Below are 16,959 nucleotides of genomic sequence, written 5' to 3' on the forward strand. Positions count from 1 at the left end.
CGATGGTGCACGTGGTGTCTACGTGTACGTGACGCAATGGAAAACACGGGAGAATGGAGGAGATTGTACGCTCGAGCAGCATCGTCTCTATCTTCTTCTGATTTGCACCAACCCTACTTTTGCTATTTTTTTTTTTCTTCTTCTTCCTCCTCCTCCTCCTCTCGCTCCTCCTCTTTTTTTCTACGTTTTCGTTCATTCTTTTCCCCTTTCATCCGCCGTTATGTACTTCTTTTCTGTCTGGGAATATTTGGCGGTGGCGGTCGATGAATGGACGGAAACGGCTCTTTCTTCCTCCCTGCGATTTAACCTCGTCTCTCGGCTACTCTCGTTTTTTCAATCTCTCTCTCTCTCTCTCTCTCTCTCTCTCTTCTCTTCTCTCGTCTCGTCTCGTCGCGATGGAGAATCGCGTGGATACGAATCGGAGTCAGAGTGATCGAGCGTGTTTCGATGATCGTGCAAAAGTTGGCAGTAATATTTCATACGAACGAATCGTGAGTTTAATCAATGCAAAGAAAAAGTCAATTTGAAAGATACGTACAAAAGTTTTTGATATTTTTTTTTTTTATATTATTACAATTAACCCGATTCTTTAATCGAAAACAAACAATGGTTCGTGCACCCAATACGATTGAAAATAATCGAAAGTCAGAACGTTTTTGCGTTTACGATCGAGTCATCTCGTCCCAATTACTCTTTATATCCATTTCCTGATGGAAACTAAAAAACATTTTCGATAAAATTTACTTTTCTTTTTTACAAAAGTTTAAAAGATCGACAATTTCTTAACCCTTTAATTCCTTTTAATTTTGCAAAAGGCAAGTTTCTTTCCTTACTTAGCTTATACATTGGCTGACCGCAATCGAGATAAGTGGAAAATTCGATCGGAACGCCTTCGAAATCTCGCTCGCCCCAAACCCCTCGAGATTTATCCGCGAAGAAAATTCCGTTTCCCCGATCGAAGGGAGAGGATCCGGGAGGAGGAGGAAGCCTCCTGCTCGAAGGAAGGAGGATTCACCTTTATGGAAATGCCTGGCCCGGCGTGTAAATATTTGGCAACCACCGTCCGAACTCCCATTAATTTCCAGCCTGTTTTCAATTTCGCCAAGACGGAACATCGGCCACGGATCGCCCCTTCTCGAACAACTCTTCCTTTCCAACCAGTGCAAACACTTTCGACTCGCGAGCATCCCCGGGGGAGAAGTTGGTTGTTCCAACCAAGAAGGAGGAATACGGTTTCGTGTGTCATTTGTATTCGGTTCGAACGCTCTCCTCTCGACGTATCGTTGCCAATAACTGTAATTTTCATCCCCCAAATCGGGGTGGAAAACTCAGGGTGGAGTTTGAACTTTGAATTCGAATCGTTGGATCTTTGGAAGTTTCGTCCGTGATTTGAGCAATCGAAATGGGGAAGGAAAGTTTCGATTTTAAGGATATTGTAATTTTGAGGAATTGATATTGTAATTTTGTGGGGCAGAAGGATTCGGCCTTCTGTAATATAACGTAACGTGTGTATTTATATAGGGCTATTTCGAACTCGAATCGAGGAAACGTTGAGTCTTCGAAAAGATTCGTTCAAGATTTGGAAGTTGAACTTTATTTTATTGTTATAACTTTAACTGGGATCGGTAGAATTCGTCCACGATTGGTCTTTTTTCTACGTTTTTGATTGGTTATCGAGGTACGTTTGTGTACCGATAGAGCTCACTACAGTTTTGAATTTAAACGAAATCTTGAAAAGATTTTAGAAATGAAATACCGAATTTTGTTGTACCGACGAGATTGCTCGTAAGGTAAACCGGTCGAAATTGGTGAATAAAAGAAATTGCCAAAGGAGCAGGTTTCGTTCGTGCTATTCGGGTACGCATGTGCGCCGATAGAGTACACCACAGTTTTGAATTCGAATTGAGAAAACGTAGAATCTAAGAAAGCTTCATCCGTAACTTTAACTTAAAGATGAAGAATATTAGATAAATTTTTGTTTGAATGAATAATTGCTATATTATTGTATGTATGCGCAAAACTTAATACAAAACTTTTGTACAATGTAATTAATATAACAATGATCTTTAAAGTATCATGGTTACTTCAAAAAAGTTTTGTATAAATAAAGAATTACACTCTTGTTTTTCTCTCTTATACTCTATATACTCTTTTTGTAACCATTCACAAGATTTATACCATACGTCTTGTAAGTTGCTTTTGAATACAAAAGCTAGGTAAAACATCTTGCTCTCTTCCTTCGTTTTACTTCCCTCTTGTCTCGTACATATTTTTGCATTTACACCATTCGAACTCTCTTCCCTTCTCTTATTCCCTCTTCTTAAAAGAAAATGCAAAATACGAAGAAAAAGGAGGGAAACGAAATGCTGCTGTAAAAAAATTTGCTTCAAAAAAAAAAAAAAAAGAAAAAAGAATGGACGAATAATATTTGCTCGTTAATCGAAAAAATGGCAAATCCTCGGAGGAGAAATTCTCTCGTTCGAGATACCATCCCTTCCGGGTTGCTGCATTTTTCTACAGTTTTTCATGTTTGCGATAGCGAATTCCACCCTTTACCGGCTGGAGATTGGCTCCGGCGACCCTATTCGTGGAAATCCACTTACAATGGAAATTTCCCAATTTCCACGTGTAACACCCTTTTAAATGGCAGTCAGAAAAAGACGTCGTTCTATACGTTGCGCGATAATCGAAAAAAATTTGTTCGTTTGAAGTGGTGAAGGAAAAATAAACCTCGATACATTCTGTGTACATTTTCACAAAATAGCATTTTTTACTTCGAGACGAAGCTCAAATCCTACAAATTTCCAAAGAAAGAGAGAGGAAAGAAACTTCGAGGGTTGGTCTCGTTCTTGAAATAATAATTTCCTTCGTGAATATAAAATATATAATTCACACCTTCGTTAAAATTAGAATTTTCAAGTTAAGTGAATTTCCTTGTAAGATAACACACGACGAAGTTTCGCTGATATCATTATTTCATCAAGAATTCACTTCTAATTTCGCGTCACGCGATATAATATTAACCCTCTTTCTTTCGAATAATCGTTTCAATCTTTGGGAAAAATTTGGGAAAAATTTATATATAAAGATCGGCAAGGGAATTCCCGTTTCCACGGGAACGAAATAAAAATAATGCGGGAAAAGGAAAAAGTTTGGTCGGGCGTGAGGAATCGAGTGATGCATTTAGCAGAAGCGGGCTTGTTCATCCAAGCATCCCCTTTCCATCCCCGCCGTCAAACGGAACGAAAGTAATTACTTCGAATGCGCGTGAATGAGCCGGCTCCATCGCGCCAACTTGCTATCATCGATTCGCCCTGAATAATAATGAATCGGTTACGAAAGAGTCGCCTCGAGTTTCGTTAAAGGGTGAAAGCTCGTTCGAGCGTGGGATAAAAAAAAAAAAAAAAAATAGAAAATAAAAAAGGAAAGGGACGCTTCCATTGCATTTTTTCTTTTTTTCTGTTTCGTTCGAATAGCTTCCTCTTTCTCCATTTCTCTCTCGGCTTTTCGTGCCGGGTTTTGGAAGGATTTGAGGAATTGTTGCAAGACAATTGTTTCGTTTTCTTCTTTGTAATAAATGCGAGGTAATTATTTGTCTTATTTTAATTTTAAGACGGGAGAAGATGCGGAAGAATTTTACTTTGAAAGAAAAGGGTCTATTGTTCGAGAATTTCGTAAAATCAACCGTCTGAAACCGCTTTCCCCATTGTCATCTCATTCCCGAAGATCAAAGACGCGTGTCTCGACAGGCATCATCAATTCTCGTCGTTCCCCCCCCGAAAAATTGGTATATCTGCGTACACATCTTCTCGAGTAAGGATGAATCGAATAGCAATCCTTTTCTAATCGTTATTCCCGCCCATAAAATCGAATACTTCGAGCTTAATAGCTCAAGCTGAATGCAGAAATTGTCTGTGAATACCATAAATACCGTAATCGTAAAAACAATTTCTTTACTACTAGAAAAGTTAAATGGTACTTCTCTAACTAGGCATGTAATTTCCGATGAAGAGAAAGAATTACGAAGGTCGTTCAGGTAAAAGCCAAAGTCGTATTATATATTATCCCGCATTTTGCCCGCTCACTGCATTGTTACAATTTTATTGCTCGGTCACCCTTTATCCCGTTTCCCCCCATCACCTTCCCAGAGAATGGCCATTCTTTTCGAAACGGTATTCATCATCCTTTACAGTTAGGTTATTACACCTGCGACGCGACACGTGGCGGCAAGCTAATAAAATATTCGGCCCACGATTTTCGCCGCTTCCAAAAATCGAAATTCCGCGTAAAAATCACGAGGATCTCGCGTTAATTCGCGACGAAATAATCGTTTCGACCGATTCATTACAAAACGGAATTATCTCGTCCCATCCGGTCGCGATGGAAATGAAATTCGAGCGTGACCGATGCTCGTGTCCCTTTAATCCCATTACCGTTGCACACCCTCCCCTCATGGTCCGCTCATTTTTCGATTATCCGCCATTGCCGATTATCCGTTTCGCGAACCACCCCGTGTCTTCTTCCTCGTCTCGTGAAAACGAGGCTCTCTCGTTTTCGTAATTGATCCACGTTCAAAAGGGAATAAGGTGACAAAAGGGATGAAAGCTGACCTTTCGTTTATATAAAAAAAAAAGGGAGAGGATGAAAGTTGCGGTTTCCCACGGTTCGATTAACCTCGAATCAATCGGCCGTGTTGGACACGTTCGAGACGATGGAGAGACGCGCACGTGGAATGATCGATTCGATCGGGGGAGAGGAGGGTTGATCTATGTTTAGAGAGAGAGAGAGAGAGAGAGAGACATTTCAATACTTCTTTGCACTCGCGTATTTATATTTAAGGAGGTTACCAATCAAATAATAAAAGTCCCTAGAATCGTCGAGGGGAAAAAAGTTTCGTCGAGAGTTTTGTCGATTTGCGAAGATTAAATTCGTTGATGATCACGTTGTATATAAAAGAATGATTTTCAATGGGATCCTGTAATGTTATTCGACGTATTAAAATTGTATATCTCTATATCTTCTATGAACGGGATCAGTTTCAATCCGGGGTTTGGGACAAACACAAACGATTTGGCTCGAACGAAAATGGCAAATTGTTGTGCAAGTTAAATCTATCTATCTATCTATCTATCTAATTTAAATTATCCATATTTTATCTCCTCTTGTTTCGTCTCATTTCGTATGAATTTAAATATGTCATGACGTAATGAACATTTAAGCCTCAACATTTTAACGTATCAACTTTCGCGCTCCCCTATAAAATGAATCCTTGATTCTATATTTTTCACGCAAGTAAATAAATAAATAAAAATATCCACATTCCTACGTAATATTTATTATATATCGATTTTTCAAGGGAACATCAAGGGATACCGATCTTACAATATTTCCATTGCTTCGAATTTCTTTGTTCTCGTTATCATAATTCAGATTCTTCGATGAAGGGGAGAATCTTTCAACAAATTACTTCGCGCGTATATAATAATTCAATCCTCGAAAAAAAAAAAAAGGAAAAAAAAAAACATCAACATCTCCTTTCCCCGCCACGTACATCGTTTCGTTTCGCAAAACTTTAAACGAGAATTAATTTTCCTCCACCGGCTTAACCCGAATCTCCCCGGAAGCAACCCTCGCCCCATCCAACTCCCCCTCCTCGCCTATCATTCACAGTCGGCGGGATCCACCTCCTCTCCCCCTCATCGACTCGTGTTGTTTCATAATTCCTCCTTCATCCCCCCGTCGGGAGGAAAAAGCAGCCGGTATCCGCGACACGGAAGCGCGTCGCGACGAAAATCCCCGCGTCTTGGCGACCCCCTAACAAACGAGTTGCCGCTTCCTAACTCCCCCTCTTTACGTGAATACGTGTGTGTGTGTGTGCGCGCACCGCGGAGCCTTTGCGCGGTGCAAAAGCAGCAGGACGACGAGGGTCGTCTCGGTGTCTGGGCCGAGGAGGGGCTTTTAATGGTAGTTCGTCAAATGCCTCTTCGAGCTTTCGAGAGATACCTCGCCTCTGGTCTCCTTCCCTGTCTATTTTATATTCCTTTCTTTTTTTTTTATTATTCGTTGTTGTCCGACCCGTTTCTACACGAGGATATAAATTCGACTCGTCGTTCCAAGTACGTTTCTTTTATGGCGCTTATTATTTCCTCTCTGGTCACGCGTAATGGCCGATCGTTGCCAAGAAAATGAGGATTACGAGCACGCATTGCCAAATAATTCTGGAATAGAATTTGATCGTCGAACGAATGATCGTGAGAAACTCGGCTCTACGACGATCTCTCGAAAGGTTGAGTTTGGACGAGCGTTTGGTCGATGAAATTGAAAAAAAGGGAAGACCGAAGAGAAAAAGATCGGGAGACCGATCCTGTTCGATATTATTTATATATTAAAATTCTTCGTTCCGGTTAATTTCGCCACTGTTGACTCGTAATATCGTAATATAACTATTTTCCGCTTGTTTTTTCTTTTTCTTTTTTTTTTTTTTTATAATCTAATCTAATCGCTTCGCTTATCGAAAAATTTGCTTTCGAAAACGAGAAAACAAGTTGTCGAGTTGCACGTTCGAGGCGAATCTATTAATATATCGAGTCCAATGATCGGGAAGAATTTAATATAATAGTTGTCGAATAAATTTACTTTCATAATTTATCGTTCAAAACGCGATAATAATCCCAAATAATTGTAACTCCGGGGTTATATGAAAAGCGGATTTTAACAAACTTATCACTTGTTTAAACATTTTATTCGAAATTTTTCAACGTTAATTTTAATATAAGCCCAAATACTCTCGATTAACTGTATATAAACAGAATCAGGATAGACAGAGGCGATTCCCTTCTATATTGCGTATATTCGTCGGATAGAAACGAGCCTTTAATATATCGTTCCCCGCGCGGTAATCGATTATATTCCTCGTTAACCGTTAATGTCGCGATCCCGAAAATGGGTTGAAACGTTGGGAGGCGGAAGCACGTGCACGTCAGGAAATGAATCAGGATTACTTTTACGGCCGCGTTTCAAACTTTCTGGTGGCGAGGAGGAGAGGGAGGAGGAGGAGGGCCTTTGAAAATGAGGGTGGAAGGGAGAGGAGGAAGTTGGAAATTAGCTTACTTAGACGGGAGGCTGGAAATATTGGCAGATAAGCAGATACAGCTGGCGTTCGACCGATAAGGGAAACGGCAAAGACGGTCGTTTGTTCCAACCGACCCTCGATGGCCACGTGGCTCATTGCCGCGCAGGGAGGAGAGGGTAGGTGATGCTCCACACCTGATGCCGGTTTGATTTATTTTCGGTATGCCAGGTTTTCCAGGTATACCGCATCGCCTCGCCGCGGTGATCGTCTCTTTTTGCATAAATAGATTTCTTATGATGTTCGATTCTATTGTTTCCATTCCTCGAAAATAATTTTCCGTTTCGTTCTTTTGTGAATGTTTGAACGGGACATATTTATGGGACGCGTTCACTTTACAACCGCTATTGTTGTAAAATATGCAGGGGATTAACACCCATATTCGGCTGACGTGGCCCACCCCTCCCCCACGGAAGCATACCCGTAAATAAATAAGATTTTAAGACTTCAACACTTTGCACTCGTATTTATATCTTTAAGATTATCAATCGAGTAACGACTAGACGAGTAACGGGTTGAAGCAGAATCTTAAAAAAAAATTCAATGGAATAAGCAGTGAAATGTGAAATACATAAATTGAAATCACAGAATTTGAAATTTAAGAAGAATAGAAAAGAGGGACAAGTATGATCTATTAGCGAACCACTTTGCATCTTTACTTACAATTTTAAATGAATAATTATACTGTATGTGGTAACGTAGGAGGGTGTTGTTACGAATTTAATTACCGATAATACACAACTGAGTTGGACAGTCGATTAGAGGCTTAATTCGGATCAGAATAATAATTAAGATCGACTTTGGAAAGTCTCTGAACGATTGAAACGGATAAAGTATATAATTAGAGAAAACAACTAATTCAGAATCAGTATTACAAGTGGTTAATAAAAACTAAGAACTGATATATATATATATAATTATACCCCGATTAAATTTTATTTTGAAATATACAAAATAAAAATATTAAAACTAATATTAAAAGTTCAGTTTATCACTCCGTTTACGTTCTGGCTTTCCGACAGTAACATTTGGGCCCCGTGAAAAACTCAACTGAATCACGCTGGACGACGAGCGTGTTAACTCGAGCGATTTTCGAATCGTGCAAACGTGGAAATGAATATTAATCGTTTCGAATAACTCGTCAAAATGAGAAGAACGACGATAAAGAGATATTGACAAGAGGTATTGGTAAATTATGTTTTTAATAATGTTAAAGATATGTATTGAAAAAGAAAAAGTATAAATGTAGATGTAATATTAGTGGTAGGAAATTTTTAAAAAGATGAATCTTTTCGTTTGTTTGGGTAATTTATAGACGCTTGCGGTCCTCGACGATGGGATATTTCGTCGACAAGGAGATCTTATTGTCGATTTTATTCTCGTATTAGTTCGTAATAATAAGTAACATGTATATTACGTAGAAATTATATAATTTTATCGCTTTGATCAATGTTTAAATATTTCCATTATACGTTCGTATCCGTAATTAGCATAATCGACAGTGACTCCATGGCGGAAAGAGGATAATCAGACTTATTAATTAAATTTATGCGTCGAAAATTATAAATGATTGTCTCGAATCGAGCATTCGCGCACGTATTCCAATCATTTTCAAACCAGACAGACGTTAATAATCCGAATTATTAATTATACCACTGCATACTTCCTGCAGAAATATTTATAATATATTTCAAAATCGATCTCCAAAAGGCTCTTCCACTAGCTTCCTATCCATTCGCATCCATTTTACACTCTTTCAAAAAAAGAAAAAGTTAACATTCTAAAAATTGAAAAAAGTCAAAAGAATTAATTTTCGAATAATTCTAAAAATCCTGGTATTTCAAATCTCTTCAAAATTAATCTTGAATAAAAACTCGAACGAACAAAAATTTCTCTCCACAAAAATTGATCCATAAAAAATCCTAAAAATAAAAAAGAATTATGAACTATTTGTTCTTTTGAACATCCTTGAACGAACAAAATTGGTTCGACTCTCGTAACCACGACGAGAAGAAGAAGAAGGAGCAAACCAAAGGGTGGTTTTTAATCTCGTTTTCCGTTCGTTTTTCCAGCAAAGGAGCTGAAAGTATGCGGGAGCGTGAGAAGCGGCGGCGAGGTGTGCTGTTCCGCGGACATGGAGGTGAGACTGCAGGCGAGGGCACGTGACAAACATGAAAAAGCCACCAAAGAAACTCTTCAACGGTTGCACCAAGTCCTGTCCACGAGAGGGTCCAGGTTCCACAGTGAGTGCCTTCCTTCGACGTTTTAATCGTCTCTCTTTCTCTCTTTTTATATATATATATATATATCTATATCTATCTCGTTTCTCCGTGTTTATCCGCGTACGAGAAGTCCACTCGAGAACGTTCACACACAGTGACGAAACTGTGTGGAAGAGGCGGTGCCACTTCGTTTGATCAGTCGGTATATATATATATATATACGTGTGTGTGTGTGTTTCACGCGAGCCAGACGACGTTTTTCTTTGCGAAAAATCTTTGAGAGAACTTTTTTACCTTCAAGGTTTTACTATTTCTTTTAGGATCTTTGTGATTTCTCTTTGTAACGGGAGAGAGTTTTCGATGGACGTAAGAAAGATGGAATATTTTCTTTTTCTTTCTTCCTTTCTTTGATCTCGAAAGGAAATTTGCAAAAGAAACGGTTTAATCACAGAATAGCGTCAAAATAAGATTTCGATATGGATCGATACGAGATATTCCGTGCGAATCAGTTGGAAACTAAGACTTTTCTCGAATCAATCCGGAAAGGAAAGATTCCTCGGCGAGTTGTTATAAAAAATATTATTACTGGTTCCGGTATAATTTCTATTTCCTCGTTTTCCAAACGTGAAATATGTAAATCCTCATTTGATGTCACGAACGAAACCCTTCGAACTCGTTATCTCTCGAAACTTTTCTGCTCCGTTCATGTTTTACGACCGTGTCATAAATTTCCTCGAAATTTTTGTATGGAAAATTTATCGTTAGCAATAATACGCGTATCCGTTATAAATGTACAGTTACACGAAGAAATATTCAAACGGACATCTGCGAAACAAAATCCTTCCTCGAACGAGGGGGACCTGCTCGTCCATACAAAGGTCCATACAAAATGTGTTTCCCCACGCAAGATCTGTTCCTGTGAAATTCCTGTCGAAGGAAACGACGATCTCCTCTTTGGTGGAAAGGATCGATCGTGGTTGAAATTGGTCTAGATGTGGAAAATCTCGGAGTAACGGTTCTCATTAACGAAATTACGCGAGTTCGCGCCACCATAACCTCCTCAATCTTTCCCATACCCTTTCTCATACCCGACCGCACCGACTTCTCGTCGTGCTTCCCTTTGAGCCACCACCATCACCCCCCCGCATCCAGCTACGTATCCACTTTGCCTGCCACTCGCCACGATAGAAGTGCATCGAGGGACGAGAGCGGGGGAGGGAAGAGCGTGCAGGAACATTGATACGGAGGGGAGCGGAGAAGATAGCGGTTGGAAATAGAAAGGGGCGAGAAAGTGCAAGGGAAGAGATACGACGTCTTGGAAATTTTGTTCCGCTTGTTTGATTTTTTCTCTCTCTCTCTCTTTCTTTCTTTCTCTTAGTCTTGTTTGGAGAAAGGAGAAGCTCGAACAATTTTTAGAAAGAGTGGATTTCTATTCGTATCTCGTTAACGAGGGTCATTGTCTATTTTAACATTAGAATTACAGGCTTGTGATAGCCGAGTAATCCATTTTACTCGTACACAAATGATATTATAAAGTAACATGGCGAAAATAAGGAAGGCAGATACTTAGAATGTTTATGTGAAGTAAAATTCTACGCGATAGATCTTCCACTCTTTTACGCGCACTCTCTTACGCAGATCTCTGAATCCTTCGATTTTCTGATAAATCTGATAATTCGATCGTTCGAAAAAAAAATATCGTGGAACAGAAGAAAAACAATGGAATCCATTCGTTTCGACTTTACCTGTTGTCGATCCGCCTCGATCTCGGAAAAAAAAAAAAAAAAAAAAAAGAAAAAATTCCTATAAATAGAGGCGGCTCGAGGGTGGTTCGGAGGGGAAACCGGGGGAATTAGTCGCGAAGCTGGGAGCGTATCGCGAATTAAAAGGCTGGCGAAGTTCGTAGCCAGTCGTCGCGGCGCTAAGTGCTTCCTTCCCTTTTCACGCGACGCGGAGCCCGAAGCTTTTTGCCGAGGCGTCGTCGCCGACGTCGCCGTCAACGATTCGTTACACAGAGGCTCACCTGTTCTACCTCCCCTCCTCCCTCCCTCCCTCCCTACTCTCTCTCTCTCTCTCTCTCTCTCTCTGGCGTCGTTAAAAGGAATTTTAATCACATTCTTCGCGACTGAAGTGACGATAAGAACGGGTTCAGGCCTGTGTCGGGGGGTTGGCGAGGTTACGCGCGTTAGAGGGTGGCACAGGCTTCTCTTTGTCGGGCCGGACGGTGTTCTAGGTACGCCATTGTTGCCCGCCAACCTCACGATTTCCTCCTCTTTCTCTCCCCACAAATCTTTCTTCGCGCGATTATTTCCCGTCCAACCGATAACCCTTTTGATTCGATCACTTATTTAATAAATTATATATGCGTATGTGTGTGTTGTCATTTTGATAAATAATCATTGTTTCAATTGAGTTCGATACCTCTACGTTGATGAATATGGATGATAGCAGATATTATTATTTTCTTTCGATCAAGTCAGTTTTATAAATAAAACTTTCTCTTCCTTTTCGAAGAGAGAAGTGTTTAAACCAGGAGAGGAGAAATCACTCTTCTGGTTTATACTCCGCGTAAATTTGATTATTCTGACGTGGTTAGTTAATTAACGCTTGCAAATTAGATAGAGCGTGGAACGTTACGCGCTATAATTCGACAAGGGGCAAACATTGTTAACGCGTGATCAATCTGCCAAGTTATAAATCGAGGCTGTGATTGATTTGCAAATCTCGAGTAACGGGCCACCCTCCCCCTATCTGTCTCGAACAGGTGGATCGATTCGACTCGTTTCCTCCGCAATTACGAATTATTCCCAGTCACAGGAGCCGAGGAGGAGAAGCAGAAGTGCAATTAAGGAAATTACGTTTTCCTCCACTCGTTCCTTTTTCTCTCTCCCTCGGATCGATTAACAACTCGTATAAATTATTTATACGCCCATTGTTGGACCTCTTCTTCTTGATATCCATCCAATCCTTTCTTCTTCCCTCGATATTTTCAAATTATTCCTCGGATTTAAAACTCGATTTTAGATTATTGAGGAAACAAACAACGTTTGTTTGAAACGTTCTCCCTTTCTTTTCACAGGCTTCTTCAAGGATCTCTTCGCCAATAGCAAGAGGGTCTTTCACGAGATGTTTAAGAAGACTTACGGTACCCTCTACGAGCAGAATGCGTACGTGTTCACGGACTTATTCAAGGAATTGGAGAATTATTACGCCAAGGGAACGGTAAGTCAGTAACGCGGGAAAAATTGAAAAATAAATATTTCCACCCCTCTCCCGAACGAGTACTTACATTTTTAACCAACTCACGGACAGAAATCCTCCATTTTCGTTTGGCATCGTTAACTTGGATCGAGGGTGTCGCAAGAGACGAATGGAAAAATTGAAAAATAAAACTTTCATCTATTTTCTCGAACGAATACTTACCAATTTTTAACCAACTCACAGACAGAAATCCCCGGTTTTCGTCTAACATCGTTAACTTGGATCGCAAGAGACAAATTAAAAAATTAAAAAAATGAAACGTCTTCACGTCTTTCTCGAATGAATGTCTTTAACCAACTTAAAATCCCCTATTTTCGTTTACCATTTTTAACTTTTATCGAGGTTATGCACAAACAGGAAACAAACGGGAAAATTAAAAAATAAAACTTTCCACGTGTTCTATTTTTATTACGAACGAATTTTACATTTACATTTTTAACCGCATACAAAATCTTCCATTTTCATTTAACATGGTTAACTTCTATCGAGGATACCATCGCGAGAGACAAATGGAAAAATTAAAAAATAAAAATTTCCTCGAAGCTAGCTAGCTAGCTATATCTTTAACCAACTCCTGAGAGAAAATTCTCAGCTTCCTGTTCCCGTTCCTCCTGTTAACTCGCTATCGCGGGGAGACGACTATCCAATTTCGTTCGTCGCGATAGGACAAATCAAATTCCGGGATAAAATCGATAGGGGTCGCGGTCTCGATTTTCAAAGGCGGAAGAATTCGTTCGTCGTGGCTTCCCTCCGCTTTCCCATCCCATCCGTGGACAACGCTCCTCGAGAAGGGAGAGGGAGGCTCGAAAGTTTCGGGTTGGAAACCTCGACCCTCGTCCACCGGACGTTTAACCGCGAGCAACGAGACTTCGTGACAGGGCGGTGGAAAGGCCGAGTTTAATCAATGCTTGTGACGGGCTCGCGATAAAAGGCAGCAAAATTTCCCGACTTTCTTCTTTCTTTCGTTACACGTATCCTTGAACGAAGGTCAAGGTGAAGCGTTTCCCCTGCCCGGCAATTACGGTTTTCGCTTTATCTGCCCGGGGGATTGTCTCTCTCGTATTGGGATTAATGTTCAAAGGGGATGTTTCTAGGGAAAATGGAACCGTATTCTGTTTTCGGGGAGGAAAGTTATTAAGGGGGGTGATTTTTATCAATTCTCGTCGATCGTCGAAGGGCTGATCGTAAGCGAAATGAAATGAAATTATACTTGTAATTTTATCTTTAGCTTTATTGGGTATTTTATACGAATGAAAATATACTATGAAAGAAAGTTGGGTAGAAAACTTTCTCCACTTTCCTTTCTTCTTCTTCTTCTTCTTTAGTGCCACGTTCTCCTCGATAACGGATCCCCTCGATAGTTAAAGAGACATTACCATTCATCTTAGAGACATCACCATTTCTCTCCATTGGAATTTCTCTTTGCTTCGTTTCCCTTCGATCTTTTCGTCTCTCTCTCTCTCTCTTTCTCTCTGATTCTTTGGTAGCACGCTTCCCTCGAAAAAGGTCACAAATCTAGTGACAATTAGCTAGCCATCGCCATCACCATCCTCTCGTTTGAGAAAGTTTTCGTAAATTGGAATTTTTCTCCAAGGATTAATCCGTGAATCGGTGCATCCTCGAGCGTACGCGACGATTTCGAGTCGTGGTGAGGACGAAAGAAGAGAGGAGGGTTGTGGGGAAGAAGGAAAGGAGGAATGCCGCGAAAAAAGAGGGTGGCGATTGTCATTCAAATCGGTTGGAAATTATTCAGCGAGCGCCACTTGGACCCGGCTCGATTCTCGGCGCGCGCTCGAAAATGGCCCCGCATGAATATATTATTGTCGCAATCGCACGCGTCGCTGCAGGATAACGAATTTATACGCGACCGTGATATATCGCCGGCCGAGGGATTCAAATTTATCGAGGCTTCTTTCCACTCTCCATCTCTTTTCGATCCACGCTTTCAAGTTGAAACAACTTAAGGGATCGAAAATTTCCTTTTCAAAACTCTTCCAAAAAAATTTTATTCTCCTTCCCTTGATATTATTATAACTTTTATATTTTTTTTTCTCTTTTTTTAGAAAAGAATCGAGGAGTATGGAAAAGTGGATTAATAGAAATTAAAAAGATCGAAATTCCCCTCCCAGTTTATTTCCAAAATTGCGTATATATATTCTTCTGCCTATTTTATTTTTGTTTCAAATGATTCCTAACTTTCAGATCGAGATAACTTTTATATTTTTTTTTCTTTTCTTCATCTTTCATCGATCGGGAATGTTTATCGATCCCAGTTTATTTCCAAAACTGTGCATCATTGTTCCGCCTATTTTATTTTTATAAAGCAGAAAATAAAAGCGTTTCTTTCAACTATGATTCCCAACTTTCAGATCGAGCTCGATTGATAGACGATCGAAATTCCTCTCCCAGTTTATTTCCAAAACTGTGTATCATTGTTCCGCCTATTTTATTTTTATAAAGCAGAAAATAAAAGCGTTTCCTTCAACTATGGTTTCGACTGATTTCCAGGTGGATCTCGACGACACCATGGACAATTTCTTCAACACCCTCTATCAGAAAATGTTCACCGTGTTGAACAGCCAGTACAATTTCGACAATAAGTACATGGAATGCGTAGGAGAGCACATGAAAGAGATAAGACCGTTCGGCGATGCCCCGCAGAAACTCGGGGTGCAGATCAAGAGATCGTTCGTCGCTACGAGGGCGTTCAGCCAAGCCTTGACCGTAGCTGCCGACGTCTTGAAGAACATGCAATCGGTAAATATCGCTCGAGTAAATACGCAATCGTTTACATTTTCAAATTATGGATCAATTTTGGAAAATTGTGGATTCGCAGTTGAAGCCATCGGCGGAGTGTGCAGCCGCGCTCACGAGGATGACCGTCTGCCCTTCGTGCAGCGGGATCGCCGGCAACGTGTTGGCGTGCGGCGACATGTGTGCCAACGTGATGAAGGGTTGCCTTGCTCAGCATGCGGCTCTGGACACTGAATGGAATCACTTCGTCGGTGAGTAATTTCCACGTGCATTGTTCCACTGGTAATTATAGAGCTGGGGGAGGGAATATAATCCATCGACCGGCCACGCATATACGTACTTTGTTCGTTAGCGAGAGCGCGTGAGAAGCCTCGGCAAATAATCAAAGATCCGTGCTTGGATCTTGCTCCGTTCAAATTTAATAGAATTTTCGAATTAGAAAGAGCGGAAGAAAGAAGGGACGAAATTAAAAGAATTAAAAGTGTAAAAAACGATCGAGCTTGATTGAATTTAATCATGAATATATTTCATTTGCGAAGGAAGCAAGATTGAGGGTTTGTGTGTGTAATTGTCGTTCTCGATTTCGAATTTCAGAGGCCGTGGACAAAGTGGCCGACCGGCTGTTGGGTCCTTTCAACATCGAGATGCTGGTACGACCGCTCAACTTGAAAATCTCGGAGGCGATCATGAACTTTCAAGAGAACAGTAACGACGTCTCTCAAAGGGTGTTCACAGGCTGCGGTCGGCCCGTGTTGGGCAGGCGCAGACGTCGGGACAATCGGGAATTGGAACTGGAATCGTTGAATTTCGATCAGGACACGTTGACGGACGATCGCGTCTCGGCCGCTGCCATTCTCGACAAATTGGTGAAAGAGACGCGGCAGAGAGTAAGAGATTCGAGGCAATTTTGGGTTTATCTGCCTTACAAGATTTGCAACGACGGCCTTGTCGTGCCTCCTAGCAACACCAAGGAATGCTGGAACGGCACGCACGTCGACAAGTGAGTATTTTCGTTTCTGATAATTTTTTCTCTTCCTTTTTTTTTTTTTTTTTACCCTTCTCAATTCTCGCGAGAATTTCGAGAGAATCGTTACGTTGGAGTAGGTTTCGTCAAATTCGAAAGACATTTTTCTTTTTTTTCAATCCTCAGCCGTAAAAAGATAATCGTAAATTTGATTTGTCTGTGTAAATTAAAATTATCGTATTTTATATATATACAAGTCGTGTTTGTATCGTAAATCTTATGTTCCAGATATATTTATCCGGTGTCGTCGAATGGCGAGGACCAGAAATTGAATCCAGAAGTGCTTAGCACGGGATCAAGACCGACAATCGTTAGGGACCAAGTGTTCGCGTTGACCACCATCACGAATAGACTGAAATCCGCGTACAATGGGCAGGACGTTGACTGGATAGATACGGGCAAGTTGTTATTATTATTCTTATTATTGCTTCGCCGATAATTTTAATTTATCGTTTCCATTAAAATCGATATCACTCGGAATAAAAATATTTGATTGGAACTTGATTAATCAAACTTAAATCTCGAATTAATATACAATTATAGACACGTATCGAAAATAAAAAAGAACC

The 16,959-nt window shown here is 40.4% G+C and overlaps 1 protein-coding gene across 2 annotated transcripts in view; it reads left to right on the top strand.

Annotated features, from left to right (window-relative positions):
* dlp (glypican dally-like) overlaps positions 1–16,959 on the top strand; it is a 91,487-nt gene that overhangs the window by 73,241 nt on the left and 1,287 nt on the right. For both annotated transcript variants that reach the window (XM_003690439.4, XM_086917357.1), the window contains exons 2-7: positions 9,202–9,372; positions 12,431–12,573; positions 15,121–15,369; positions 15,449–15,617; positions 15,961–16,366; positions 16,619–16,788. In XM_003690439.4, coding sequence (XP_003690487.2) covers positions 9,202–9,372; positions 12,431–12,573; positions 15,121–15,369; positions 15,449–15,617; positions 15,961–16,366; positions 16,619–16,788 — 1,308 coding nt within the window. The remainder of the gene's footprint in view (positions 1–9,201; positions 9,373–12,430; positions 12,574–15,120; positions 15,370–15,448; positions 15,618–15,960; positions 16,367–16,618; positions 16,789–16,959) is intronic.

This window comes from Apis florea, unplaced genomic scaffold (assembly GCF_048593485.1).
Source record: "Apis florea isolate Af1SG1 unplaced genomic scaffold, ASM4859348v1 contig_1615_pilon, whole genome shotgun sequence".
NCBI lineage: Eukaryota > Metazoa > Arthropoda > Insecta > Hymenoptera > Apidae > Apis > Apis florea.